General features: G+C 37.9%; 1 protein-coding gene across 2 annotated transcripts; it reads left to right on the top strand.

Moving 5' to 3' along the window:
* The first annotated feature begins 94 nt into the window (after nucleotides 1-94).
* Nucleotides 95-26297, top strand: RBM5 (RNA binding motif protein 5). 2 transcript variants are annotated; one of them, XM_020998942.2, is made up of 25 exons: nucleotides 95-220; nucleotides 1518-1579; nucleotides 5501-5666; nucleotides 6577-6732; nucleotides 8760-8829; nucleotides 9346-9419; nucleotides 11956-12039; nucleotides 14717-14777; nucleotides 15604-15669; nucleotides 15996-16156; nucleotides 16552-16649; nucleotides 17501-17588; nucleotides 17799-17876; nucleotides 17965-18037; nucleotides 18736-18821; nucleotides 19196-19286; nucleotides 19539-19630; nucleotides 21046-21207; nucleotides 21931-22080; nucleotides 22169-22240; nucleotides 23136-23315; nucleotides 23522-23596; nucleotides 24436-24533; nucleotides 24619-24748; nucleotides 25643-26297. In XM_020998942.2, the coding sequence occupies exons 2-25, from the start codon at nucleotides 1563-1565 to the stop codon at nucleotides 25766-25768; spliced, it is 2454 nt and encodes an 817-aa protein (XP_020854601.1). In that variant the 5' UTR covers nucleotides 95-220; nucleotides 1518-1562; the 3' UTR covers nucleotides 25769-26297. The 2 variants fall into 2 exon arrangements, with proteins under 2 accessions (XP_020854601.1, XP_020854600.1); XM_020998941.2 differs by having other exon boundaries at nucleotides 95-284.
* The last annotated feature ends 1225 nt before the right edge of the window (nucleotides 26298-27522 follow it).

The raw sequence follows: 27522 nt of genomic DNA, 5'->3' as shown, positions 1-27522 counted from the left end.
CCAGCAGCCACTGCGCAGCGTTACAGGGCGGGAGAGAGCGCGTCGCGCATGCGCGTCCAGTGGAAGCTTCCAGCAGGCGGCGGCCAGCAGAGCGGGGCGAGGAGCAGTGTGGGTAGGAGACGGCGGTGGAAGGAGTCGCCATTTTGTTCAGGTTCCGGACTGTCGCTGGAGCCTCTGGGACGCCGAGCCGCAAGGGCTGCCTCGCCGAGTACGGTTAGGGGTGAGTGCGCCGGCTCGTTCGTGCTCTCCCCAGGAACTCTGTCGTTGATCCCAACCGCCTTTCGGTGAGCTCTCTTGTCCCGCGTCAGCCATCTCTCCAGTTCTCATCTGTCAGCCCCAGGAAGCGGCGGGGGCAGGGCGCCGGGCCCCTGAGAGCGACCCTCGGGCCCCCTCAGACGCCTCTGAGGCCAGCCGGGCCGCGGTTCCTCCTCCGTCCCTTCCCTGTCGTCTTGCTTCTTCCCCCTCGGGCCTTGGCCCTGCGCGGTGTTCGCCCCTGCAGTCGGTCCCTGGTTTCGGTCCGATCCCGGCTCGCCCTTGCCTGGGCCTCCGGCGTCCGGGCCGCCCTTCCTCGGCCTGCGGACGGCAAGGCAGCAGCAGGGCGTCCCCGGGCTGCCTGCGTCTTCTCCTCCGGACGTGGGCCCGGCCGCCATTAGTCCGACCTCCCCGCTCCGAGCTGGGCCTTCGGACCGGAGGAGCTGCGGCTGCCGGCCTTGATAGTCCTGAAGGCCCCCGAGGGTTTTCCCGTGCGCCTGGGAGGAGGGGTCCCCAACCCGATGCCTTGCCCCGGCTGTTAGCAAAGCGCGCGTCCAGGGCGTATGTGGGGCCCCGGTGGCGCCCACTGGCCGGGGGTCGAGGGGGCTGGCCCGGCTCGGCCCTCGGGGACCTGGGTTGTCGTCCTGGGCGTCGATTGTGATGGGCCGCCGGTTCTACGCCAGCGCTCCGAGAATTCGCAGCTACGCAGACTGCGGCTTTTCCTCTCGGGCTGGGTATGCTGAAGCAGTCCGGTATTTATTTTCTTTCCAGACTTAGGGTTTCTACTCTGAACATCCTGAAAGGTTCACCCAAAGAATTAGATTGCATCAAATGCTTATTTTCTGAGTCTCGGTAGATTGAAGTAGCATTGAAGCAATCTGTAACCATTCTTAGTTTTCTGAAAGCAAAAGTGTAAAAGACTTGGAGCCTTTATCCGTTTTTCTTAGTGGATTCCGTAAGGTTTTTAGTTAACACCTGAAAACCTCCTGGCTTTCGTGCAGATCTTTGTTGATAGAGCTAACTCGAAGAAGGTTGTGTTGGCTTTCAGACCATTTCAAGCCTGGTTTCAAAAATGGAATGAGGTTACTGGTGCATTTCTGCCTTATCTCAAATAATGAGAAAGTAGGCAAGATCAAGCAAGTATTTTTCTATCCGAATCCTAAAATTCAATTTTATGGTGGGTGAGCACATGATCCTAGTTGTTTGCAAAGTCTTCTGTGCAACATAAGTTTGCATTAATCTCTTTCTCTTGCCTTCTTGAACAGACACTTGGCCGTTTGGAGCTGTGTACTAGCACTTTTAACAGGACTATGGGTTCAGACAAACGGTATGTTGTAACTTACATGATGTTGAAAGTAATTCTTGCCCTGGATTGAGCCATATGTTTTAGTTCTTAAGCTTTGGGTTTGTTTCAAAATTCATTGTTAATGACCACTTTTAAAAGATCTCATTGAGTTGTAAAATATTTTTCATTTGTGAATCTGTTAACCATTGTTTTTACATTTTAGTGGTCTTCAAAGATACTTGTTTTCCCTCTAACCTATCCTATCTTACTCTGTCCCCTTTCTTCCTTCACCTGTTAAATTAACTGAGATAAAGGTGAGCAGAGATGGTTACTGTTTCTATTACTAAGTCAGTGGATCCTAACTTGTTTTGATTTATCCCAAGGAGTCTCAGGATGTTATTATAATCAGAATTATTTGTAGTTCAGTTTTATTTTTAAAATCAATATGCCATTAAAGAATTCTTGGGAGAAAGTGTCAAATGACAGTATCGTGTTACAACTTCCAAAAAGTTTTGGGGTCCTTCCATCAAGTGGATCAGTTATAGTATTAGAGACAAGAGTGAATGTGTATATATGTATGCATACATAGACTTACTCACTTTTCACTACTAAAATCTAAGCTACTGGATGGCAGGGACTGTTGTCTTTTTAATCTTAGTGACATGTACACACCTGTCACTGTGACAGTGAGGCAGTGAAATGGTCAACTTGGAGTTGCAGGACCTGAGCTGAAATCTTCATTCTGTTACTTCGGGAAGTTCACCTTCTTGGACATCATTTTCCTCCTTTAAAAATTGGGGGAATTAGAATAGATAATCTCTAAGGTCCTTTCTAGCTTTAAATCTTGTAAACAGGAGAGCCCATAGGAAAACACAGGGTGAAAATGAGAAAGGAGAGGGTTCTTAAATGAGATACTAAAGATTAGCTATACACTAGAGCGTGAGAAAATAGAGGAAAGACATAAAAATCTAAAAGAAGAAAAGAATGTAGGATCATTAGGCACATAATTAGGCTAATAATTTGCTTGGTTGCTTCCACTACATATGTATGTTACTGTCTCCATCCCTCTTTGTTTTTAACTTCATCTTTCTAATTACTAACCTTTTTAAGATAGGGGGCTCATCACAGACTCGTCAAATTGGTGGCCTGAAAAAAGAACCAGGAATTATGAATACCATAATTTCATTCTAGAATCTAGGATGAGGGTTCTTAAACTTTTGTGTCATGGGCCCCTTTTCAGAATAATGTTTTCAAATATTTGAAGGCAATGTTAAATTTCAATTAGGAGGTTAGTGAAAATAAAGATGTAACTTTTTTCTTTTCCTTGTTCATGGACTCCCCCCCCCCGAAATTTATCCATGGACAAATCCCCGTTTTGGGGATAGCATTTTGTGGTTTTTAAGTAAGAGTATCCTCTTTTACCACTTGCTTTTCCACCTCATATTCCCTAGCCCAGTCAGCCCCCACAATGCCTCCTCTCTTTACACTTGACCAGGAATCATGAGGTAAGCTAACACAAGTTGGTAAGCATCACAGTCCTAATGGGATGTCCTAATCATATGTCAAATCCTTGCACAGATATTTTCACTATTAGCGTCGTGTGTCATTAAGCAGCTATTGGCTTTCTCAAGTTGATGAAATTGCTACATCCTCTCATTTGCTTAGTTGGATCCTTGTCCTCAAATTTGTACTTTAGCTTTTCAAAAAACCCAATTGCTGTATAACATGGAAGATAATTTCTGAAAACAGTAATAATTAACATTGAAGGCTTACCAAAAAGTACTTTACGTACATTATTTCATCTCATAACAACCTGTAAGGTAACATGCTACAGGGAAAAAGAACACTGAATTTGGATGTGGAAAACCTTGATTCAGATATTCTATGGGCAAGTCATTTCATCCCTATGGGTCTCAGTTTCCTCATCTGTAAAATGAGGTGTTTGGACTGGTTGATTTCTAAAATCCCTTCTGATCTAAATCTTATCCTTTGGGGCAAGTGCTTCAAATTCCCATTTTACAGATTAGGAAACAATCTCAAGAAAGAAGTTAAATGACTTATCCATAGTCACATAGCTAGTAAATGACATAAATAATTCAAATCCAGGTCCCTCTTGATACCAAGTCCAGAACTTTTTGCTACTGTACCACACTGAGATCTAGGATTAAGATAAGCATTTTTTCCCCAAAATATATATATATGAAGCCCAGTTGTAGACTAACAAATGTAGACCAGTATATGCTGCACTGTATGAAATGATAACTTTCTTTTACTGGCTCACTAGTGGTCATATAGTTGACTTGACAAATTAGAATTAATTACTTGACTAGATTGAAAAATAATTATTTTGAGGAGCCTTTAAGTGCATGCATGACCTGTATGGGTACTCTTGTAAGAAAGACTATTAATCACAAATTAAGAGAAAATCTTTCAAAATTAAATGAAATTCAAATTATTCTGTCTTTATTATTCTCTTTACCCTTCACCCTGATCTGTGGTTAGTGAAGAAAGGTAGAATTGGATTGAAATGGATTCATAAAAAGCTTCCACTCTTTGGCTTGGTGAGAAATGAAAAGCCAACATAAAAGAGATTATAGAAACGGGGGAAAGGAACAAGCATTTATTGAACATCTGTGTATCAGTTACTATGCTAAATGCTTTAGAAATATCTTATTTGATCCTCACAACAACCTTGTAAAGTATTATTATCCCCATTTTACAGTTGAGGAAACTCAGGCAGACAGCAGTTAAGTGTCTTACTCCAAGGTCTGAGGATAGGTTTGAATTCAGGTTTTCTTTACTTCAGGCCCAGCAGCTCTATCCCCTGTGCTACCTAGCTGCTGTTAATTGATATAAACTTGCAGCAGCTGAGTCCTGGGGATTGACTAGAAATATTTCCTATTCTAGCATTTCTACTGATAATTTGTAGAAATTGATTTAGGTTGCATTTAACCATTTCAAATTCATCATCCAAATTGGTCGTTATGCTCGGGAAGTTGTTGATGATTATTTAAATCCCTTCCTAAATAGCACTTTAACGTAACTGACTTGTGTCAAACAACTGGCTGTCCCCCATGCCTGGAATGCTCTCCCTCCCCTTCTCCACCTCTTAGCTTTCCTGACTTCCTTCAAGTCCCAGCTGAAATCACACCTTCTGCAGGAAATCTTTTCCAATCCCCTTAATTCCAGTGTCTTCCATTTGTTTATTATTTCCAGTTTATCCTTTTCTTAGCTTGTTTGTACAGAGTTGTTTACATGTTGTCTTCCCCCATTAGACTATGCTTCTTGAGAGCAGGGACTGCTTTTTTTCCTTTCTTTGTATCCCCATCACTTAGCACAGTTTCTGGCACATAGTGAATGCTTAATAAATGTTTATTGACTGCCTGATTTGACATTAGTAATAGCTGTTAACAGCATACGTAGTCTATCTTTTTTCTTTAAAATAGAGAACCAAGTAATTGAGTGATGTTCAGGAAGATAAAAGCCATCCTTGGTGTCATGAATAGCACTGTAAGATGGACTTCTAGTATGTCTTAGAAATGCTGCATGGGTGGTCAGGGGTGAGATCATTTGGTTTTCTTTTGAAACAGTAGGGCAGAGTTCCCAGACACCTTTGTGTTGGGGAAAGGCCATTCCTGACAACTTACCACAGATGAATACTCATACATTCACCAGCTTTTCATGCCCCACCAATATTAGGTCCCTTAACACTTGGCCCAGGAAGTTCATGTTGCTAAACTTATAAACATGGAGTTCAAATAATTGTTGGTTATCTTTGCATTTTGGAGAGGAGCTATTTCCCCAAGTGGTTATCCTTGGGAACTGAGAAAGTTGAAGCTTACAATTAAAATCAAGCATTACGTTAAACTGCTGGATATATTGTACCATAAATTGAGGTTAATGTTTTCTGTAGGAAGGACATGTAATTATCTTTAATTTAAATGAACATTCTTTATCTTGCAGAGTCAGTAGAACAGAGCGTAGTGGAAGATATGGTTCCATCATAGATCGGGATGATCGAGATGAACGTGAATCCAGAAGCCGACGAAGGGATTCAGACTATAAAAGATCTAGTGATGATCGCAGGAATGACAGATATGATGACTATAGAGATTATGACAGTCCAGAGGTAAATGAATGGTGCATGGGTTTATAAAATTGTCTTAACTATAACAGTTAGGGTTCCTATAGCACTTTAAGGTTTGCATAGTACTTCATGTTATCTTATTTGATCTCACAACAACCCTGTGAGATAGGTGCTAGTTCCTATTTTACGCATAAGGAAATAGGATGAGAGATTGAGAGACTTGCCTGAAGTTGCACATCTAGTAAGTGCCCGAGACAGAATTCCAAGTTCTGATCTTCCTGACTCCAAATCTAACACACTATTGAGTGTACTGTCTAGCTGCCCTTAATTTACTATGTGTGAAAATACTTGCTTAATTTTTGTAAGCTGAGATGATTAAATGGAGAAATATACAAAATGTTTTTTTTAGGTGCTCCATAGAGAATTTATGTGCTGTGTAGGTGATTATTTAATGCTTTAGTTGCTGTAGCCTTTCATCAACTTCCATTTCTTTTGAATTTTATATTCAGCCTCTGTATTCTTTAAATATATTTGGATTTATTTTAATCTGCAAAGATAATTTATTGAATCTGTGCAGCATTGTAGGAAGTATGGAAAATTCCACTTAAATTGTGTTGAAATAAATAAACGTTTAATGAGGTGGATTTCAGTTCTTTGTGAGGTCCCAATTCAACACACTGTACTGTGTCTTGAGAGAAAATAACTAGTGTCTGTTGGTGGTTGGCTAGGTGCTCACTGACACAGAATATGGAACCCAGGATGCCCTCATTTTCCAGAAATCTTTTTGAAAGGATAATTTATGGTCTTCAGTGTCTGCCTAATTACTGTTCTTAGTGATGGGAAACTGTGACCACACCCCCCCCCCCCGACATGTACACCCTTTCCCTTTAGAGTGAAAAAGCTCAGTCCAAAATATGAAGTTTTCATTGCAGTTTTGTTTTTTGTCCATCAGAGGGAACGCGAGAGAAGGAATAGTGACAGATCAGAAGATGGTTACCATTCTGACGGTGACTATGGAGAACATGACTACAGGAATGATATTAATGATGAATGGGAGAGTAAGACAATCATGTTGCGTGGACTTCCTATTACTGTTACAGAGAATGATGTAAGTATCAAAAGAAAAATATCACTTTAGTGAGCATATGAATAATAAGAAAACTCAAATTTGGAATTTGAACATTGTTTTTTGTTTTTTAACCTGTTTACCCAGCCACTGGATTTTTCAAAGTTCAGGCTTCTACTCTTATTTCAGTAGCACAGATGACAATTTAATGTTAGACCACATGTAAATTTTGATCTGTTTCATGCTTAATTCCTTAAATTACTAAATTAAGATGTAGAATTAAGCCTTGTGATTCATGGTGAATTTTTAAAAGACAAATCATTGTAAGATTGTGTTGTTAATGGTTTTGCAGATTTAAGTTGATAATATATTGAAAAGATTCTGTAGCTTTTCCTGTAACATCCAAGGAAGCTTGTTTGTTTTGACATAAAGTGCCTTCCTATACAAGAAATGCCACATCCAAAAGAAGCTTTAGTTAATATCTCTTACTGAACCAGCAGAGGGAGCACACATTATGTGTTATCCCGTGTCATTCCTGTCTAATTGTTGAGTGTGATTAATTTTGCTGTTTTCATCTTCTAAACTTCTTTCTGCTTACAGATATAATGTTCACAGTTAAGAGTGCTGTGTGGCTTGTGAAATTGTAGTTCAGTAACTATGATTTTTAAGGGTACAGAATATTATACAGTAATTTTCTAAAATTTTCTCTACTGAATGGCATTTGTTCTATACAGAGGATTTTTAGCACTTGCTGAATATTGTATTTGTTTTTTATCTGTAATAATCTTGTTTCTCACACTAGATTGTAAGCTTTTAAAATATTTTTTAAAATTTTATTACTTTATTTTCCCTAGTTACATGTAAAAACAATTTTTAACATTCATTTTAAAAACTTTGAGTTCCAGATTCTCTCCCTCCTTCCTCATTGAGAAGGCAAGCAATTCAGTATAGGTTATACATGTGTAGCCGTGCAAAATATTTCCATGTTACTTGTGTTGTGAAAGAAAACATAGGACCCTCCACCCCACCCGAAAATATTATTGTTACTTTGTACACAGTACATTTCACTTTGCGTCAAGCTCTTTTTATAATCTTCCTCTTTAAGAGAAGGGATGCCATATTATTTTACTTTATCTTATAACTAGTATAATGCTGAACACATAGTGAGTGAGCAGTAATATTCTTGGTTTGTTGCTAATGTTTTTATGATTTCGACTTTTTGCTTGATGGTTTTGGACACTGCAGCAATTGGTCATATGTTTTTATTGCAGACTTGCAAATGGCCACTTGCACAGAGAGAGAGAGTGTTGCCAGTAGTTTAAAAAAAAAAAAAGCTAGTTTTTAAAAAAAATGTAATAATCATTGGTGAGTAATCTGACAAATACGTCAAGCTCTTGGTTTTATTTTCCCCACACCTTTATGTCTTCTGTGTAAAATAAATTGGTAAGAGAGGAACTCTAGGCATAGAAAACATGAGTTTCATTCATTCATTTTTCTCATTAATGAAGTTGTAAAGAAAGTTGTTTCTTTTATAAGATGGCTGCCCAGAAATTTTTTATTCATTGAAAAGTATTTAAGAAAAGATGTTTTTTTTAGTAGTGAACAACAATTGAATTCTTAAGGAATTCATTACATTGCAAATATTAAGCACGTTTCTAGTGGCATTGTGATACCTACAAATGTTTTTTCCTATTAAAAGCACATTTACTTGACTACAACTTAAGGAATGGCTGTTGTGGCCATTAATCTTAACTTTTCAATCTGGGAATTGGGAGTAAAGGAGATTTTTGCTCTTTTTCAGTTGTGAGTCAACTGATGGTACAAATTTGTATCTAAGGAAAATTTCTGGTAGAGATATTGAGAGCAGTGCCCAAGACTTGTGGAAATAAGTTACACCAGAAAATGATGTTCTCATTTTAAAGTCAATGTTAGGTTAACTACATTTTGATGATAGAAGTTATGTTTGGCTGATTGAGAAGACATGGTTCTGTCTTGAATTCTCCTTGTTTAGTATGGAGTGGTATGTAGCTCTGAAACTTATAACTTCAAACATGTAAAATCCTGTGCAGATTCGAGAGATAATGGAATCCTTTGAAGGCCCTCAGCCTGCAGATGTGCGGCTGATGAAGAGAAAAACAGGTGAGAGTTTTCACTCGTTTTCTAGAGGTTGGTTTTCTTCCCCACCCCTATTTCAGTCCCTAAAGAACATCCTGAACTCCCCCAAATCTTCAAGCACATGAAATGAGAATGAAGGGTTTGCCATGGCTAAGGAATGTGACACTTATGTTAGAGAGCATCTGAGGAACTTTTAAAAAACACTGTTTTTAGGGACTTTTAACAATTTTTGTTTTTCTTTTTTCGGTAAGTAGCAATAACGTAAACATCTCCCCTCCCCTTGCCCTAATTTGACTCTTTAGTCTGTTGCATGGTTACTTTTAAGCGTGGAAACAAATTTGAGTGACATGTAGCCAGTTAAGGTGGCTTTGTTCCTTGCCATGGCAAAATAAAGAGAAGATCCCAAAGCCAAGTCACATGTAAAACTGCTTCCCAAATTGGCTTTGTCACGAAGTAATGAAGCAGTTGGAGAGAAATTCACCTGTTATAAAGGAACTGACTAACACAAGTATCCCGTCTATATCTGAATGCTGTCTCTAGGTGTAAGCCGTGGTTTCGCCTTCGTGGAGTTTTATCACTTGCAAGATGCTACCAGCTGGATGGAAGCCAATCAGGTTGCTTCACTCACCAAGTCTAGATATTCCTGAAAATGGAACAAGTCTGTACAATTAAAAAAAAATGAGGTGGAAGGAGTGGTTTGTTCCAAAATAGTGACTTAAATAAAAGCTTTGTATATATTAAAATCTTTATTTTTAAAAAAAACCAACCAATAGTACTAATAAACTGAATAATTTGCTCTGCATTTAAACCTGGCTGCTTGGCAGGGCCACTGAAAAAAATCATATATATGTATATATGATTGATTCTTAAAATTATCTAAACATCCCTTTCCCTCTTCCCCTACCTGATTACATTCTCACTGTGACCATTGAGAAGAATATTATACTATTAAACTTTGCATTTGAAAGTGGAAAGATTTTTTTGCCTGCAGCAGGCATTTTTACTAGTAATAATCTGTTTTTTGCCTGGAGACAATGTGCCACTTGGGAGCAGGCATAAATTTATTAATCTTTCCATAGTGTATGTGCAAATGCTACTAAAAAAAAATATGTATTATAAAGCTGATGAAAGTAGCTCAGTGGAGGTGTCCTGCTGCTGTCTAGTCTCGTTACGGCAATGACATTATTGTTTTATTTAAAGTGCCTTTTAAAGATGGCACCTGTTTATAATTTGTTAAATGTAAATCATTTAGAATTCTTTCTTGTGGTGTCAGTCAAGTGTTCTTCCAGTTGTGAATATAACACTTAACACTTTGCACTTGAATAGCGTTTTTGTCTAAAGTTCAAATGTAATACTAAAATGCTTCTGTCAGGTGCACTTTGGAAAAAGTTTGTTTTTTCGTTGTAATAACTGACATAAAAATAAATTGCTCTTTATATGGTAATTCGTAAGTTGAGTCATCCTGAAGTAAATTATATTCTTGTCTCTGGGAAGCTATTGCAGTTTATTTAAAGACTCAGCTAATGAGAGTGTCACTTTAACTGACTCCTTTGTCAGATTTTTATACTTCTCATTTCAGTAATCAGAAGCCATGGCATTGTAGCCTTGTGAAAGTAGGACGTCATGCATTTCATACCATGGACACCTTCATAGCAAACTCAGAACATACTTAATCCTTATGTGCTTAAAGTAGAATTTCCTGGCATGACATCCATTGCTACTAATGGGTGTACCGAAATCTTGGTTGCCTAGAGTTTAAAACTCTCAAGATCAAAATTCCTTTTAAAACAAACCAAAAATTCCACAATTTTAATGTATACAAAGCTGTATTGATGTGTATTACTTGGAAAAAAGTACAGTCCAAATTCACTCCAGAAAGGACATTAGATTCAGGGAACCCAAAGTAGTTTTGAGTCTCACAGTAGCCCTACTGCCAAATTATAGATGGGATGATCTTTTGAACTTTGCCAGCATCTTTATTTCTGTATATGCATATCCTAGTGAGTGGAAGGTCCATCATTTTACCCCATAGGTTAAACACAGTCCTGTTCTTTAAAATACGGTAGAAGTTAGGACAATACTGAATTCGCAACGTAGTTGTAAATCTCCCAGAAAAGAACCATCATTTCTTCGATGTATCTTTTTAGGAGGCTTAGACTCCTTAAAAATCCAGGACTAAATCTCTTCTACTCTTGTCACACCTCAGTAAACAGTTGCTCCCATTAAATGAAGACTCTTTGGGGGCAGGTATTAGCCCCTTGATACTTGTGATCAGAGTGATCGAAGCTTAGAGCTTTAGATTATTAAAAACTCAAACGTCCCTTTTAGTCACTTTGTTGACTTAATGGACATGGTGGTGAATGCATTTGTAAACTTTTCCTACCCCCTGAAGAAACTTCATTGGCCTCCTGGTTACTCATTTTGAAAGAGGGTCTGTGTTTCAGTGAAGAAGGCATCTGTAACACTGGATTATATGAACTGATATAGTTGGGAAGAAATGAAATTTAGCTATGCTTCAGTTGGTGGCATTCAAAATAGTTCCGTCCCGCCCCCCCCTTCCTTCCCCCCCCCCGAAGAAATTTAACCAGGTTCCCTTTGAGATGAACTCCCTTCTTTTCAGAGGGATACATCTTGAAGAAAAGTACTTGGGGAGTGGGAGTTAAAAACGCTTTTACGTTGACTAGGTTTGGGGATTGGGCAGGGCAGTGAAGCAGTGCCCAAGGACAGATGTTCAAGGGGCTAAAAACAGAAGGCCTTCTAAAACTTGGGTTAGTTATGGTTTGGGGTGGGGGGTTTGTTTTTGTTTTTGTTTATATAAATAGACTATCACTCTTAGCAAACCTGTCAGTGCTGAATATTAGGACTTCTGTCTCTGCTGGAGACACTTCTGGTTCCATGTCAGCGTTTAGTGTTTGGCAGCTCTCTCAACACGCCCTGACTCCGTTTACCTTTACTCCGAATCCCATTCTCTTACTGCCTATGTCCGCCTCTCTGAAGGATTGGATGGGCAGAGTATAGGTGGCGGTTGGTCCTCCCCGTATGTTGTCCATTTAATTCCAGAGCACTGATTCTTCCGAAGTGTGCTCTGCCCTGGGAAAATGGACACACATGCCTCAGAATGGGAATAACTAATTGCTTTTTTTCTTGCAGAAAAAGTTGGTGATTCAAGGAAAGCACATTGCAATGCATTATAGCAATCCCAGGCCTAAATTTGAGGATTGGCTTTGTAACAAGGTAAAGTAGTTACATTTTGAAAAGTAAACTAAAAACTTATTTAACTCTGTTGTGTGAAAAGTTAATGGTATGCAACAGTCTTGGAATTAGGCCTAACAGAGGAAAGCTACCAGTGACCCTATTATTACTTTGACTCAGTTGTGGTTTTTTTGTATGTATACATACACACACACACACACACACACACACACACACACACAAAATTTCTTCAAGGTGACAGTAAGAGAAAAGCCCAGGGAGTATTCCATTTTTCTCTGTCCTTAATTCTCTGCTACTGCTCACTACAGAAAAATTTGGCTACAGAAAAATTTTCGTTGCCCCCAGAACCATCATTTAAATATTAAAAAGAATTCTTAGACGTGAACATTACTTTGGACATAGCCATAGGTATGCCAGCTAACTATCCTTTTTAGATTTTCTTTTTCCTAGTTAGATTTTCTTTCCTGGAATACGTAACTCTTAGTGCTTTCAGGATTTTGGTTGACCTCAGAGCTAAGATATTTAAAATTTTAGTGTTCATGCAGTCACCTTAGTGCTGAAATAGTATTAAGATTCGGTATCTAGTGTTTAGTATTCAGTAGTTTATGGGCAAAGCCATTACTGTTGAGTATTTTATTGGTAATATAGCACAACTGCACAAAAACAGCTTGGAAGGATGGCACCCAGAGGCTGTAATTGCTGTTGTTAAGAAACTTTTCCTAACTAAATTGTTTGTAGCTGTTGTATTTTGGGATCATTACAATTGGAATGTGGAGAGCTAAATACTTGATCTTAGAATATTTCATTTGAAACTTGAAAGACAAATACTACTTTAAAAGAGAGTATATGCTACTGACAATTGGTGATTGTTGGGGCAGTGGTAAGTTGTCGTGGTAAATTATAATTCAGGGAATGTCCTTAGGATTCATTTGCAAGATATTGGTAGCTTTGTATGCAGGTTCTTTTTTTGTTTGTTTTTTGTTTTTTTTTTTTTAAGCTAGGCAGTGGGGTTAAGTGTCTTACCCAGGGTCATGTATGCAGGTTCTAATGGGGTTGTACTTGTATCTTAATTTATATCGAGCAGTGTCACTTGGTAGATCATTTGTTTGGACGTGGATTTGTGTGAAGTGAGGCATGTACAGCATTTCTTTGAAGGGCGTTCAACCTGGAGTATAACAAATTTCTTTACCAAGTTTCCATTTTATGTAATAATTGTCAGTTATTATTCCCTTCACAAGCTGTTTTCTGGGTTTTCAGTTTGTGTGATATTTATTTGATGTTTTTAAATTACTATACTGGTCGTGCCATCTTTCAGCTTAGATAATTGATTTTTGGTTAAGAAGTCATCCGTGGATGAGCTCACATAGAGGTCCTCTAAATGGTGAGCCTAGAAGCTCTAGAACCAATTTTAGAGCGTTGGTTTTATGATTCTGCATTGAACATTTACTTGTGTGACCCTGGTCAAGTCATTTAACCCCTTTCTCAACCTGTTTTCTCACATGTTAAATGAGAGGTGACCATTGTACTTACTTCACAGTGTTGTTGTAAGGAGCAAATGAGGTGTGCGTGAGGATGTATACATGTATATATAGTGCTTTGCAAACTTTAAAGTGATGTATAAAATTAGCTATTAATATTTAAACCCTTCTTTTCAGTTACTTTTTGTTTTGTGTTAAACTATTTTGTGGATTTCTAGGTTCTTCAGCTTTATAGTGTCTGTTTACATGTTCTCGTATTAGGGAAAAACCATATGTTAACCTGTTGGTATAAATAAAAACTAAAATTTTAGGTTAGTGTAACTGCTTAAATTTATATAGGACTTTAATTGCTTTTGTCTACTTTTTCATTTGAGCTCACAATGATCCTGTGAAAAGTATGAATATTAATACCCATTTTACAGATGAAGGAATGAAGTCTTAGGTCAAAGCTATTAAATGGCAGAACTTGAATTCACATATTACATAAAATCAGGCAAGGCCCTTCTGATGCATGAAGTCCAGAAATTTCTTTACACATAGTTAGCTGCCTCACAATGGTACTAACTTGTATTCATATTAATCTGTATTTTATTGGTTTTCAGATATATCATACTTGACCCTCTTTATCTCTTTTGATAAGTGATCTTCACAACACTCACGTTTAGTGGAATAGGAGACTTGAGGTTTAGATCATATATCTAATAAGTAATGAAACCATGATTCAAACCCAAGTCTTTCTGATTGCAATTTTGTGCTTTCCACTCCAAATATTTTATCTGTTCTGAACTTTGTTCATACTGTATATGAGTTTGTTTATCAAGATGCTTACGTTGGAATGCCTGTATGTCCTATTCCCCCTAATGCTGTGTAGACTATAATGAGATAACTGATGATAACTTATTACATAATTTTAGAATGAACAGAAACTTAACTCTATTCAGACTTAATAAGGTCCTGCATGATCAGCCTTTGATAGTTTTCTTAAAAGAATTAGGGGAAATTCACATAATATACACATTTTTCTGAACGTTTGTCCTCTTTAAAGCTTATGCTGAAATCAGTTTTGTTTGGTTATGAACTGTCATTATTAGTAGCTACTAAGATTTATCTAAGAAACAGACAGTGATCCCTGCAGCTTTTTTTAGTACTTCAGTGGTTAATGGGGGTTATGGGTTGATATGAAAAATAACTGAACTCAACCCTCAACTTTTTTTTTTCAGTGCTGCCTTAACAATTTTAGGAAAAGACTCAAATGCTTCCGATGCGGAGCTGATAAATTTGGTAGGTTTGGTTCAACTGTCTTGAAAACATTTTAATGCCGTGTCCTGTATCAGCTATATCTGTATTTAAACTCAGACACTTCTTCCCCTTCTCTTTGCTTCCAAGTCTAATCAGAATTTAAAATAGTAACCTCATTTACTATTTGTATCTTAGTGGTAGGCATCAATTGAGTGGTTACCTGGGTTTTCATAAATTCCACATTAGTGTGTTCTGGAAAACAGTCTGGAAGAAATTAGGGTTAGGCCATTATCTTACACCAATATCACACAATAAATTCAAAATGAATGTGGGGCCTGAATGTTAAAAATGCTCAAGTTATTTTTCAAATTAGAAGAGAGTCTTTCACAATTGGTGGTAAGTGTGAATTCTTTACCAAACAAGTACCATTGGCAATCATAAAAGGTAATATATGTCATTTTGATTATATGAAAGTAAAAAGCATTTGCAACAAAATGCAACTCTGATTAGGGTCTGATAGCTGAGTATGTGTGTATATAAATGCGTATAAAAACGCACATTTATAAACACACACAACTATAAAACCAAAAGCTAGTCCCTGATACAGAATATGTTGATGGATAGAATAAACCTATCTTAAAAGAAGAATGGCAGATTATTAACCATATAAAAGAATGCTCTAAATCACTAATGGGTACAAATCAAACAGTCTTGAGTTTTCTCCTTGTGCTCTGCAAATTGGTAAAAAGATGGGACTAGCCAGTGTTGGGGGACTGTAGAAAGACTGGCATATTGATACATTGTTGACTGGGCTGTAAGTTGGTACATTCGTCTTTCTCATTTCTTCCCCCTTCTGTTTCTTATTAAGACTCAGAACAGGAAGTACCATCTGGAACTACAGAGTCTGTCCAGTCTGTGGATTACTACTGTGATAGTAAGTGAAAATGTCCCTTATTAGGGTTTGACCTCTGGTTGAGGCTTCTTTTATCTCTCTACATTTCTGTAATGCAAAAAAACCTGAATTAAAGGTTTATTATAGTTGTGTAAGTTTATCTATACAGTTTACAAGAACTGCAGCAAAAATATGTCTTATACCTTCTGGGAACACCTCTGTGGTTTTTTTAAGTTCTTCCTCAATGAGTTTCAGATAAAAGGTCTAATTTTGAAGCTGTGGGTTTTTTTTACTTGTACTTTAGACTTGCCTTTAATAGTAATTAAAAATTGAAACATGCATAACATTTGTCTTATTTATCTCCTCAGCTATTATTCTTCGAAATATTGCTCCTCACACTGTAGTAGATTCCATAATGACAGCATTGTCTCCATATGCATCGTTAGCTGTCAATAACATTCGTCTTATAAAAGACAAACAGACACAGCAGAACAGAGGGTTTGCATTTGTGCAGCTGTCTTCAGCAATGGTGAGAGTAATTTTTTATCTCAAAGACACTTAAGTTTTAAATGTGATTAATAATTTCAGTGATGGTTTGCAGTTTGGTGATCAGTGCCTTCTTTTTGGAGATCACAGTTTAATTACTGACTTAATAATTTTGTGGCAATTCATATAGTCCCAAGTTAATGTACATTTAGTTCTGGCAACTTAAGCGGTCAAAATTTTGTTTCTTAATTCTTTGATTCAGATTGACTTAACCTGTTAGTAATAGCATATTCCTCTTGTTTGATGGGAAAAGGTGGTGAATCTAATGATTTCAAATATGCATGTACAATGAGTTACTTTCCTTCTTTCTAGAACCAGATTTCTTAGATCTTGAAGGGGATTACCAACTATGTCTTGTTTATTTATTTTCCATTTTAGGATGCTTCTCAGCTACTACAGGTGCTACAAAGTCTACATCCTCCACTGAAAATCGATGGCAAAACAATTGGAGTTGATTTTGCCAAAAGTGCTAGAAAGTGAGTGGTTTCATTGTCCTTATTTAAAACAATCCTATTCTAAATGGATCCTGAGATTTTTTTTTCCCAGTGATTCCTTATCAATTATACAACAAAGCTGTAAATTTTTAAAGTAGTGTTTGATATCCTTTCTTACTAATACTAAGCCTATGGGAATAAAAGGTTTTTTTGCTCATGGAGCTTATTCCTTCACCTGTCCTTGTAAGTCAGTTTGTGATTAGTAGAGAACTCTTTGCTTCAGTTGAGGGTAAAAGCAAGTAGGGAGAATGAAAACATAACAGCGCATAGAACCATAGGTTTAGAGGTAGAAGAGACGTTAAAGAGGTTATTGGATCTACCCCCTTGTTTTACAAATGAGAAAACTGAGGTCGAGTGTGACTTGCCCAGGGTCACATAGTAAAAGGGGTTTTTGAGGTGCTGGATTTGGACATAGGTCTTCCTGACTCCTCTGTTGTGCTGTGCACAAAGGATTTGGTAATCGCTAGATTTCCAGAAGTGGATAAGAATAGTAATTATTATAATTACTACAGATTTACCTGTTCTGTTGGCATTTTTCATCCACAGGTGTTTGGTTAATTTTCGTGTGTGTGTGTGTGTGTGTGTGTATACACATATATAAGAAATACTGTGTTGAAATGAGTGTGTAAAATTCTGACAGACAGTTTGATGATCTTCTGGCACTAATAGCAGTTCATAACTATTGCCTTTACAGTTTACTAATTTTTGGGCTACAAATCAGCACGTAGGGACCATGTCTGATTTCCTCATGTGACTAAGGGGAGAATGAACCTGAGGTAGATATGAGAGGAAAGTACAGTTTTGTTCATGAGATTTGGTCTTCATGGTTTCAGAGATTTGGTTCTCCCAGATGGTAACCGGGTCAGCGCCTTTTCTGTGGCTAGCACAGCCATTGCTGCAGCTCAGTGGTCATCCACGCAGGTATGAAGGTGGGGAGGGTCCTTTGCTCAAATTAGTGTTAATGGTATTGCCAAGATTTACAGGTAGTGGGTTTCCTGTTTTCTCGGTACCTACCTGCATTGGTTGTGATTGGCACGCTCTCAAAGAAATTATTAGGGAATGTTTCCTAATTACTTTTATCTGAAATTTACTAATTTTATGTGCATTCTTCTCTGTGTTGGAATTTTGCAGTCTCAGAGTGGAGAAGGTGGCAATATAGACTACAATTACCTCCAGCCAGGCCAAGATGGCTATGCACAGTATGCCCAGGTGAGTAAAATCTTAAGGAATTTAGACTCTTCTGGTCTCCAAAGATCTCACAGGAGTTTGCCAACTTTGCCATTTGCATTTTCTTCAGTATTCACAAGATTATCAGCAGTTTTACCAGCAGCAAGCAGGGGGAGTGGAGAGTGATACATCTACTGTACCAGGTATTACAATTCATTGCATCTTATGCCTAAGCTTTCACAATTGAGGCAGTCTTACTGGATTCCTCAAGCATTCAAAGATAATCAGGAGTCCTCTGCCATCCTGTGGGTTCTCATAAAAACCCCCATGGTTTATGCATTAAGAGAACGGTCCAAATTGTACTTGTATTTGCCAAGTTCCAACCCCGGGCGCATAGTGGCAGTGTTTACTTTGAGTGACCAAGTACTCTTTTGCTTGCCTCTTTAGAAATGTTGCTAAAATGTTTTACATGATCCAGGAAGAGTACGATTAATGCTGTGGACAAAGTACAAACTTACAGATTTTATTACTTTAATTAAGGTTATAAATAAAAATTAGATGATTAAATCTTTCCTTAATCTAAAGTATGTAAATAATGTCTCCTTTTTTCTCATCCTTCCTCCTATTCCTTTGGCCCTCCCCCCAAAAAACCAGCTATTTTCTGTTTATAAGAAAATTTAGATATCAAAGGTTAAAGGTTATCTTCTCTGCATAGTGCATATCCAGTGGGCCATTAGTGATAATTAGATAACAGGACTTGACATACACCACAGTACAGTGCTGGAAGGCAATCTGAGACATCAAAGAGGAATATTATTGAGTGTTTAGCTTATAATTTTGTCCTGAGGTTTCCAGGTAACCTAAGTACATTGGCTCTCTAACCAACTATTTTTATTATCAGGGGCAGCAGTCACCACTACTTCAGCAGCTGTAGTATCCCAAAGTCCCCAACTGTATAATCAAACCACCAATCCACCTGGCTCTCCGGTAATCTGTAGTTTTAAATATAGAACTGTTTACTGTTATGAAAACTTTTGTTTTGCTGGGCAAATGTTAACCTTTTCTGCTCTGAACCAGAGCTAGAGAAAGCACATTGTCTTTGTGTTTTTGATAGTGAATTTTAAAATGTGATTATTTAAGTAATTCAAGGTTCTCAAGATGGTTCGTTTATATTTATGCATGCCTTGATTTAACCTTTAGGGAAAAAGTAACTCCTGATAGTATATTATGTTGTTGAAAATTTGCTTTAGCTTATTGCTATAGTTTGTCAGAAAAGTGCCTGTCTTTGGGAAGGTGCATTGATTGCTTTTTTTTAAGAGACATTCAAAATGAGAATTACTGAACCTGCTTTCCTTTTCTAGACTGAGGAAGCACAGCCAAGTACTAGCACTAGCACTAGCACACAAGCACAAACAACTTCCCCGACTGGTGTAGTTCCTGGCACCAAATATGGTAAGCTTAAAATTAAAATCACTTCTCATCATTAAGAGGCTTTTTTATACATAGGTGCTTTTTACATTTAGTGTTACTTTAGCTGTATGTGTGTGCATTGAAGCTACTGTGAAGGGAATGTGTGAGCTGTGTAGAATGTAGCTGGAGAATATACCTAACATCTCAGACATGCACAGAATCACTTTCTTAGCTTGGATTTTTAGCCTGTTTGTTACTGGAAACAAAAATTGTTCTGAATTTTTATCTTTACAGCTGTCCCTGACACGTCTACCTACCATTATGATGAATCCTCGGGATATTATTATGATCCAGTTACAGGACTTTATTATGATTCTAACTCTCAGGTAAATGCACTGTCTTCTAATGTATTTTCATTTTAAATCTATTAGCTTCACTTAGGTCAATTTATGAGGCATGAAATTAAATATTCTCTGTAGGGGTAAAATCTCAAACATGGTAAGTGGTGTTTAGTACTTTACATTTAAATTTGTTTTTTTCTATAAACCCAGATTAGGTTATTCCCTTTGAAACCATTTTAAACCTTTTAAAAGATGGTTTAGTAGCTAGTTCAGTCATTAGTCCTGAAGTGTATGATGGTAGCTATTACTATCCTTGTGGAAAGACCAATTTCCCAATTTTCTAACTGTTTTGTTTCCTCCTGGTAATCCCTTAGGGGAGATTTGTTTTTGAATTTTCAGTGTTTTTAAATACCAGAAAATCTGAAGAGTCAATAGACAAAACAGGCTGTTGTTCTCACAAGTTCTGCCTGTAGTAAATACTAATAGCATATAACCATATCAGAATTTGAAATTTATGGCTGATTTGTTTTTCTCATTGGTGATGAAGAACAGTAGTTAGAAAAGCTTCCACATAGCTCTTCTAACAAAGTCCCTCCAGTATCTTTCTTTGTCCCCTCCCCCCCAAAAAAATAAATGAAAAATGTGTAATACATGATGAGAGAGAATTCACAATATGTTCATCTTCCCTTATGAGGAATAAGGTTGTTTAGCAAGATTTATGGACTGTTATGTAAGGTCATAGAGTATATTCTATTGAGTGGCTTGTTACTCCTGACATATAGTTAATCTGTTGAAGGAACCCCAAATTTAAGCTTTGTTCTGCCCCCATGTTTAAAAGTGAATTTTTGCATGAATGAAGTATTAGGTGTAATCTCTAGCTTCACTACATGGCTCACACATTCCCTTCTTTGCCACCAACTATACCAGTCAGGGGAAGCTATTTGTGCTTGTGTGCTAGTGCTAGTACTTGACTATGTGTCTTCAGTCTGGAAAAGGAACTCTGGTTTGGTCTGTGGGACTCTGCTTTTTATGTACAGTAACTAACTTGTCTTAGGACAGAAGGGACTAAAGGCCTGCTTACTGATTTACTGTATTCCTATATTTGCCTCCTTCACCAAATTTGTTAAAACCAGCCATAAGATTCTGCATCTCATTTCTGAGCTTACACTTAACTCTCTGCCTTGTGTTATCTAGTAGACTCTCCAAATGGCCAGGGTGGGAGGCAACACTAGCCCAGCCTTTGGTTCGTGTTCAGCTGGATGAGAATCCTGCCTTAAAATAGTTCTGGCGAGCTCTTTGTTTTTCGTGCAGACTGACAACTCTGTGTGTGAAAACTACTGTAGATTTTTGCCAGTCTTCTATGAATATCTTTCACAAAGTTGCTTGTATTGCTAATTTGAATAATTATTTGACTGGGCTGAAATTGTCACTATTGAACAATTGGTGTTTTTACTTTCTAGTACTATTATAATTCCTTGACACAGCAGTATCTTTACTGGGATGGAGAGAAGGAGACCTACGTGCCTGCAGCAGAGTGTGTAGCCCAACAACAAACTGGTCTGCCTTCCACCAAAGAAGGGAAGGAAAAGAAAGAGAAGCCGAAGAGCAAAACGGCACAGCAGGCAAGGCTTGAACTGTTATAATTAAGAGCTGGTAGAGTATACTGTACATTATTTCATTTAATCCTCAACAACCTGGCAGGTGGTAAGCACTGCAGCTGTTACCCTATCTTACAGATGAGGAAACTCGGCCTAAGAAGGGTAGAGGTAAGGTGACTTGCCTGAGGTCCAACAGCTAGTTAGTGTCACTTGGAAGATTATAGACCCAAGTTTGAACTTTCATTTTCTTGATATCTGCTGTATCAGGATTCTTGACTTGGTGTTGAATGGCGGCGTTTGGTCAGTTTTGCTCTGATTCTTTAAAACTAGCCATGTGGAAAGTGTCTATATGTTTTATTGTCAGCAGGTTCTTATATTTCTTTGGGTTAATATTGTGGCCATTTAAAACAGACTTCCCATAAAGTTTTTATATATTTATTTTTGAAAATAGGAATAGCACATTTGACACCAATAGTTTTACTGCTTTGGTTTGCTTTAAAATAATTGAAATTACTAATAGTATATCCCTGTTCACTTTAAAAGTTCTGAAGTCTCAGAAATTTAGTGTTTACCTTAAAGCTCTAATTATATATTGTAGATTAGTAATAAGAACAGTTGGGGATTTTTCTAGAGAGCTTTTGTGGTGAGGAAAGATCTTTAGTGACTAGTGTGATACAGAGAACTTGGTCCTCATTGTCCAGTCTCATTTATCATTTTGACTTCAAATGTTTTTTTTTTTTGCTTTAGATTGCCAAAGACATGGAACGCTGGGCTAAGAGCTTAAATAAACAAAAAGAAAACTTTAAGAATAGCTTCCAGCCTGTCAATTCCTTGAGGGAGGAAGAGAGAAGAGAGTCAGCAGCAGCAGATGCCGGCTTTGCTCTCTTTGAGAAGAAGGTAAAGGGGCATTAGCTAGCAACAGTGCTTTAAGTAGAATTAGTCACGCAAAAACTGTGGGCTCATGGATTTTCATTTGTCTTTTAAGGGAGCTTTGGCTGAAAGACAGCAGCTTATCCCAGAGCTGATGAAAAATGGAGAAGAGGAAAATCCACTCAAAGTAAGAAACAACTTGGCTACATTCTATGCCTCCTGTCTCAGATCTTAAGGAAGTTTCTTTTATGTGTTTGTAGTGATTTATCTACTAATTATGGGTTTATATTTAATTTTGTATTGAGTCTTGACATTTTCACGTTGGCGAATATTTTCACCTTTGATTGTATCACGGTCAGTATAGGAGTGGTGTGATACACATTTACAGATTGTTCTTAGAAGAATAGAGAATTTTTTATCAGGATAATCATTTGTTCACGTTGGCGAATATTTTCACCTTTGATTGTATCACGGTCAGTATAGGAGTGGTGTGATACACATTTACAGATTGTTCTTAGAAGAATAGAGAATTTTTTATCAGGATAATCATTTGATAAAGTTTATATTTTCAGCTGCAAATTATCTTATGATTTTATATGTCTTTATGAAGGGATTATTGAGAGAACATTTGTGCTGACGCTTTGCCACACATGGTGAACTGTGCATAAATATATGAAGAGCTTAAGTAGCAGTTAAATACTAATACACAGAGAATGTAAATAAGTACATGATTAATTGCTAATTGTTATATTAATGTCTGTGGGTTATCTGTGAGAGCTTACTCTGGGGCTGCAGTGGTCAGGTAAAGCTTCATTGAGAAGACTGTAAAGTTCAGCCTTAAAGGATACAGCAGAGGACCTTAATTTAGAATTGGATGGGACCTTGGCCATCATCTAGTCCAACACTGACTTACTCAGTGTTGGCCTTCAGGGTTATGTGAAATGCTGCTTCGTTAAGAAGGGTGAGTTTTAGAGAGGGGTGGCTATATCCATATCTTGAACTGTTAGGAGTTCTCCCTGACCCTCAAAATTTGAAAAAGTACACTTTTTAATAATGTAGTCACTCTGCCATTTCTTTTCTAGCGTGGTCTAGTTGCGGCCTATAGTGGTGATAGTGATAATGAGGAAGAATTGATGGAAAGAATTGAAAGTGAAGAAGAAAAACTGACTGATTGGAAGAAAATGGCTTGCCTACTCTGTAGAAGGCAATTTCCCAACAAAGATGCTTTAGTTAGACATCAACAACTCTCCGACTTACATAAGGTTTGAGTTTGCTATTTTTTTTAATGTATACTATTTAGGTGCCTAATTTTCCTACTTTGAATGGGAAAGGAATTGGCAGCATTGCATTGTCATTACTTAGGTTATCTAGAGAATGCGAAAATGATAAACTTTTAAAAAGTGTCATTGATGTGATAATTTCAAAAATCGTGTCTTGAGTTTTTCTTTGTTTGAAATGCTTTACACAGCAAAACATGGATATCTATAGACGATCTAGACTGTCTGAGCAAGAACTAGAGGCTTTGGAACTGAGAGAGAGAGAGGTGAGTGAAACAGAAGTTACCATTTCATAACAGTGTTCGTACTAACGTAACCTTTAGTATCGTAATGCTTTATGGTTTGCAAAGGACTTGATACATTATCTCATGTGATCTGCACAATAACCCTTTTAAGTGGAGGCTGAAGCCTTTTGTTGGGCATATTATAGAGAAGTATTTTTGTTCAGGTACAGATTAGTCTTCAGAAATTCCAATTTTGAAATATTTGAGTACCTTGCCATATTTTAAAACATTTTTCTAAAACTAAAAAAAAAAGAAAGGTTTATTGACCTCAAGGAGTTAACACTACTTTGAGGATACAAGAGACATGTCATATGAAAAGTTTACCAATAACCACATAAGGTACTATGTGATTGCCAAATGCTGTTAAGAATTCAGGTGAGGGTTTGGTCTCTCGTGCTGGAAAAAGTTTCTGGGAGGACATGGCCCTAGAGGAAGGATACCTCCAAACTCTGTTGCTTGACTTCACTTTCTTTACTTTCCATGAGAAGCTAGCATATAGGCAGATGAGCCAACTGATGATTGGGTTTGACCAAAATGTTAATTTGCTCTTAGAAAATCCCTTAAATCTTACTCTCATGCAGAAAAGTTTTTTAAAAAAAGAGAACCAAGGATGACTGCTTATTATGGTTACAATATGGCATTAGTAATGTGACGTAAGGAAGAGGCCACATTTAATATTTTTCAGTGGTGAAGAAATGTTAGTAGGTTTAAATGAATTTAGTACTATTTAAATGTCTGCTTGAGAAATGTAGAGGTAGTCTTAGCTGTTTGAAGAATGAAGTTTGTGTAGATTTCCAACTGTTTTTTTTCCCCATATATAGATGAAGTACCGAGATCGAGCTGCAGAGAGACGGGAGAAATATGGAATCCCAGAACCTCCAGAACCCAAAAGAAAGAAGCAATTTGATGCTGGCACTGTGTATGTATCTTGATAATTCCACCACGTGTGAAATGAAAATTTTTTTCCATTTATATAACTTTTTTTTTCTTTTCCCCATTTTTAGTAATTATGAACAGCCAACTAAGGATGGCATTGACCATAGTAATATTGGCAATAAAATGCTACAGGCCATGGGATGGCGAGAGGGCTCAGGTTTGGGAAGGAAGTGTCAAGGCATCACAGCCCCTATTGAGGTAAGCAATGGTTTGGTGTTTTGGTTGTGATGAAAGGTTTGTTCTGAAGGAATCTTATCTGCCTGGTTGTCCTTTTCTCTCCAAATATAGCATTGAGGTGACTTATTTCTTAATCCAGGCAGACATTGTGGTGAGAGAGGAATTGAATGCACTAAGTAGTTTTGAGAGCATGTAGTATGTAGGCATTACATGAAAATTCACTGTAGCCTCCTGTGGTTTTCTTTTTCCATTTCTGAGGACTAACCTATCATTCAAAACTTCCACTTCAGCATCAAATCAGATTCCAGGTATATCTTAGGTTGAGTATATTTAGAAGTATTGTGTTATTGGGCTTGCCTAATTGGTGTCATTTATATGTAGACTTATTTAAAATTTAGTTATGTAGCTATGTCCACTGAATTACTGTTATTTAATTGGTTTAGGGTATAGATTTTAAATGGTCATCTCAATAATAAAAGATTCCTGCAGGTTGCCTAGAAGTAGAAAAGCAATAGGAATTTTCATGGCCAGCATTTAGTCCTGCTAAAGCCAGTGCTGCTGGCATCAGATTTTTCAAGGCAAATGATATAAGTTTTGCATTAGGAGTACAGTTGTATTGAATGTGTGCCCTTAGACCTTTCCCAGAATTAGACATTCGCTCAACAGTTAGTATATATGAGGGTTGGTCTGTCCATTTATTTTTGCTGGCTTTTTTTCCCTCTAGTCCTCAAACCTGCCCTAGGTATCCCACTGAGGAAATTGTTAATTGTCTAGTACATTTACCTTACAAATTTTCAGTTTGAATGGTCCTGCCAAAGGAATGAGCTTGGGAGGAGGCACCAGCCTGTGCTGTGGGAATACTTTGCACTCTTGGTTTATGTCAAGTGCCAGACATCCTTTTTTGTTTTTCCCCAGGCTCAAGTACGAATGAAAGGAGCTGGCTTGGGAGCAAAAGGCAGCTCCTATGGTGTGTCAACAGCAGATTCTTACAAGGATGCAGTCCGGAAAGCCATGTTTGCTCGGTTCACTGAGATGGAATGAGAAGCATCGCTTTGCTCAGCACCTTTTGTATACTGATAACTGGCAAAGAACTCCATTCCTTGTGCTAAGCTGACTGTTACAACCTGTATCCTTAGGAGCACTGCTAGTGCTGGGAATGGTTTAGGTAAACCATTCTATTCCCTTGGGGATTTTTCTTCCTCCTCAAAGGTTTTCCCATATGTGGGTTGTATGGGAAATAGCCTTCTTTTGTGTTGAAGGGATCATGGGCAGACTTGGGCGGGGGGTGGCTCCCTGTCTTTTATACCTTACTGTACATTACTGTAATTTACTATATTTTATGTGTGCAGACTGTGTTGTAGTATACTATGCTCCTCTGGTTCACTGTAGATGTTGAGAGGTGTTAGGTGTTGACGCTGATGTCTCATCTATGTTTTGTTGTTGTGCTCTCTCATTTTGGCGTAAGCCTTGTGTATATTTTGTATAATACACCTTTGTACATACTTTTTGAAGATTTTCAGGATAGTTGCCAATTCTGGCTCCTTTACAAAAGAAGCATCTGGAAAAATAAGCGCAGTATGTCTTTTTATTCTCACATGGGCGGGTAGAGCATATCTGAACAGGCACAACGAAGAACATTAGGGTTTTTAAGTGCTTGACTGATTGTGGCTTATGGGGTTTTTTGTATCACCATAAGAGGGTAACAGTGTTGGGTGGGGTTTGGATTTTTGTGTCTTCTCTTTCCCACGGTTTCTAGTCAGTTGCTTTAAATTCAAAGTTTCCATGAAGTATGGTGGAGAGCTCACTTACCGACCTCTAAGGCTGGATACCCAGGTTTTGGTACAGTCTTGTCATCAATTTACCATGTGACGTTGGGCATCAGGACTCCCTGACCCCTCTTTCCCATTCCCGCATTTGTACACTCTCAACGGAGTGTTCATTTTAGAAACACAGCCCCAGAGAGAGTCCAGATTGTTGGGGGCAGGGGTTTTCAATAGTCATTTTAAAACAAATGGCTCTTATGATCAGACCCTGATGCCTTTACTGAGGTGTAATAATAATATTAAGTTCCACATTCCCAGCAGACCCAAACTACCTGCCTTCCCTGTTAACCCACTGCTTTCTCTGCAGAAGAAATTAATGTGTGAGTTCCATTGTTATTTTTCAGACCTGACAGTTAATATCTCTCATCAACGACTTCCCAGCCATCTTGGGAACTGAATATAGGGCATGATTACCTTGCGGGCAGAGCTCTAGAAGGCAGGCAGGCTGGCTCCCCGGGGCTATGTCAGGATGAAGCTGAGGCAGCAGGGAAATGGTCCTGATCAAGTGAGACTGCAACACTTGGGGGGAATAGGGCATCACAGAAGTGAAAGGAATTTGGTTTTATCCTTTGGAATTTTATTCATAGAGCTCAGAGGAATACCGTTTTGACTACCTATATGGAATAAGCGCATAGTTCCCCAACTCTTACGCTCATGGAATTTGGGGTGAAACCAATCAAGAAGCGTTTTATTAAACATCTAATGTGCTACATTACTGGGATGCAGAGATAGCAAAATGATCCCAAAAAGTTGGTATGGTTTTTTTTTTTACTACAGAGGAGACATATATAAATATATATATATATAAATAAATAAATGAAATATACAAGATAAATTGGTGGGGGAGTAAGGGGAAAGGCTTCCGTGTAAATGTCAGGAGCAGGGTTTTGAAGCAAATGTATTTTAGGAGGTAAAGGTGAGAGGTGTGAAGGATAGCAAGAAGGTTTGGACCACAGTAGAAGAGAAACAAGT

This window comes from Phascolarctos cinereus, unplaced genomic scaffold (genome assembly GCF_003287225.1).
Source record: "Phascolarctos cinereus isolate Bilbo 61053 unplaced genomic scaffold, phaCin_HiC Scaffold_4;HRSCAF=312, whole genome shotgun sequence".
NCBI lineage: Eukaryota > Metazoa > Chordata > Mammalia > Diprotodontia > Phascolarctidae > Phascolarctos > Phascolarctos cinereus.
This window is presented reverse-complemented; position numbering and strand designations above follow the sequence as displayed.

Excerpts from the sequence above, each read along its gene's own strand:
- RBM5 (XM_020998942.2), top strand. Across the intron at positions 19,287-19,538 it reads AGTTCCTGGCACCAAATATG|CTGTCCCTGACACGTCTACC; the intron begins GTAAGCTTAAAA and ends TTATCTTTACAG. Across the intron at positions 24,749-25,642 it reads GCATCACAGCCCCTATTGAG|GCTCAAGTACGAATGAAAGG; the intron begins GTAAGCAATGGT and ends GTTTTTCCCCAG.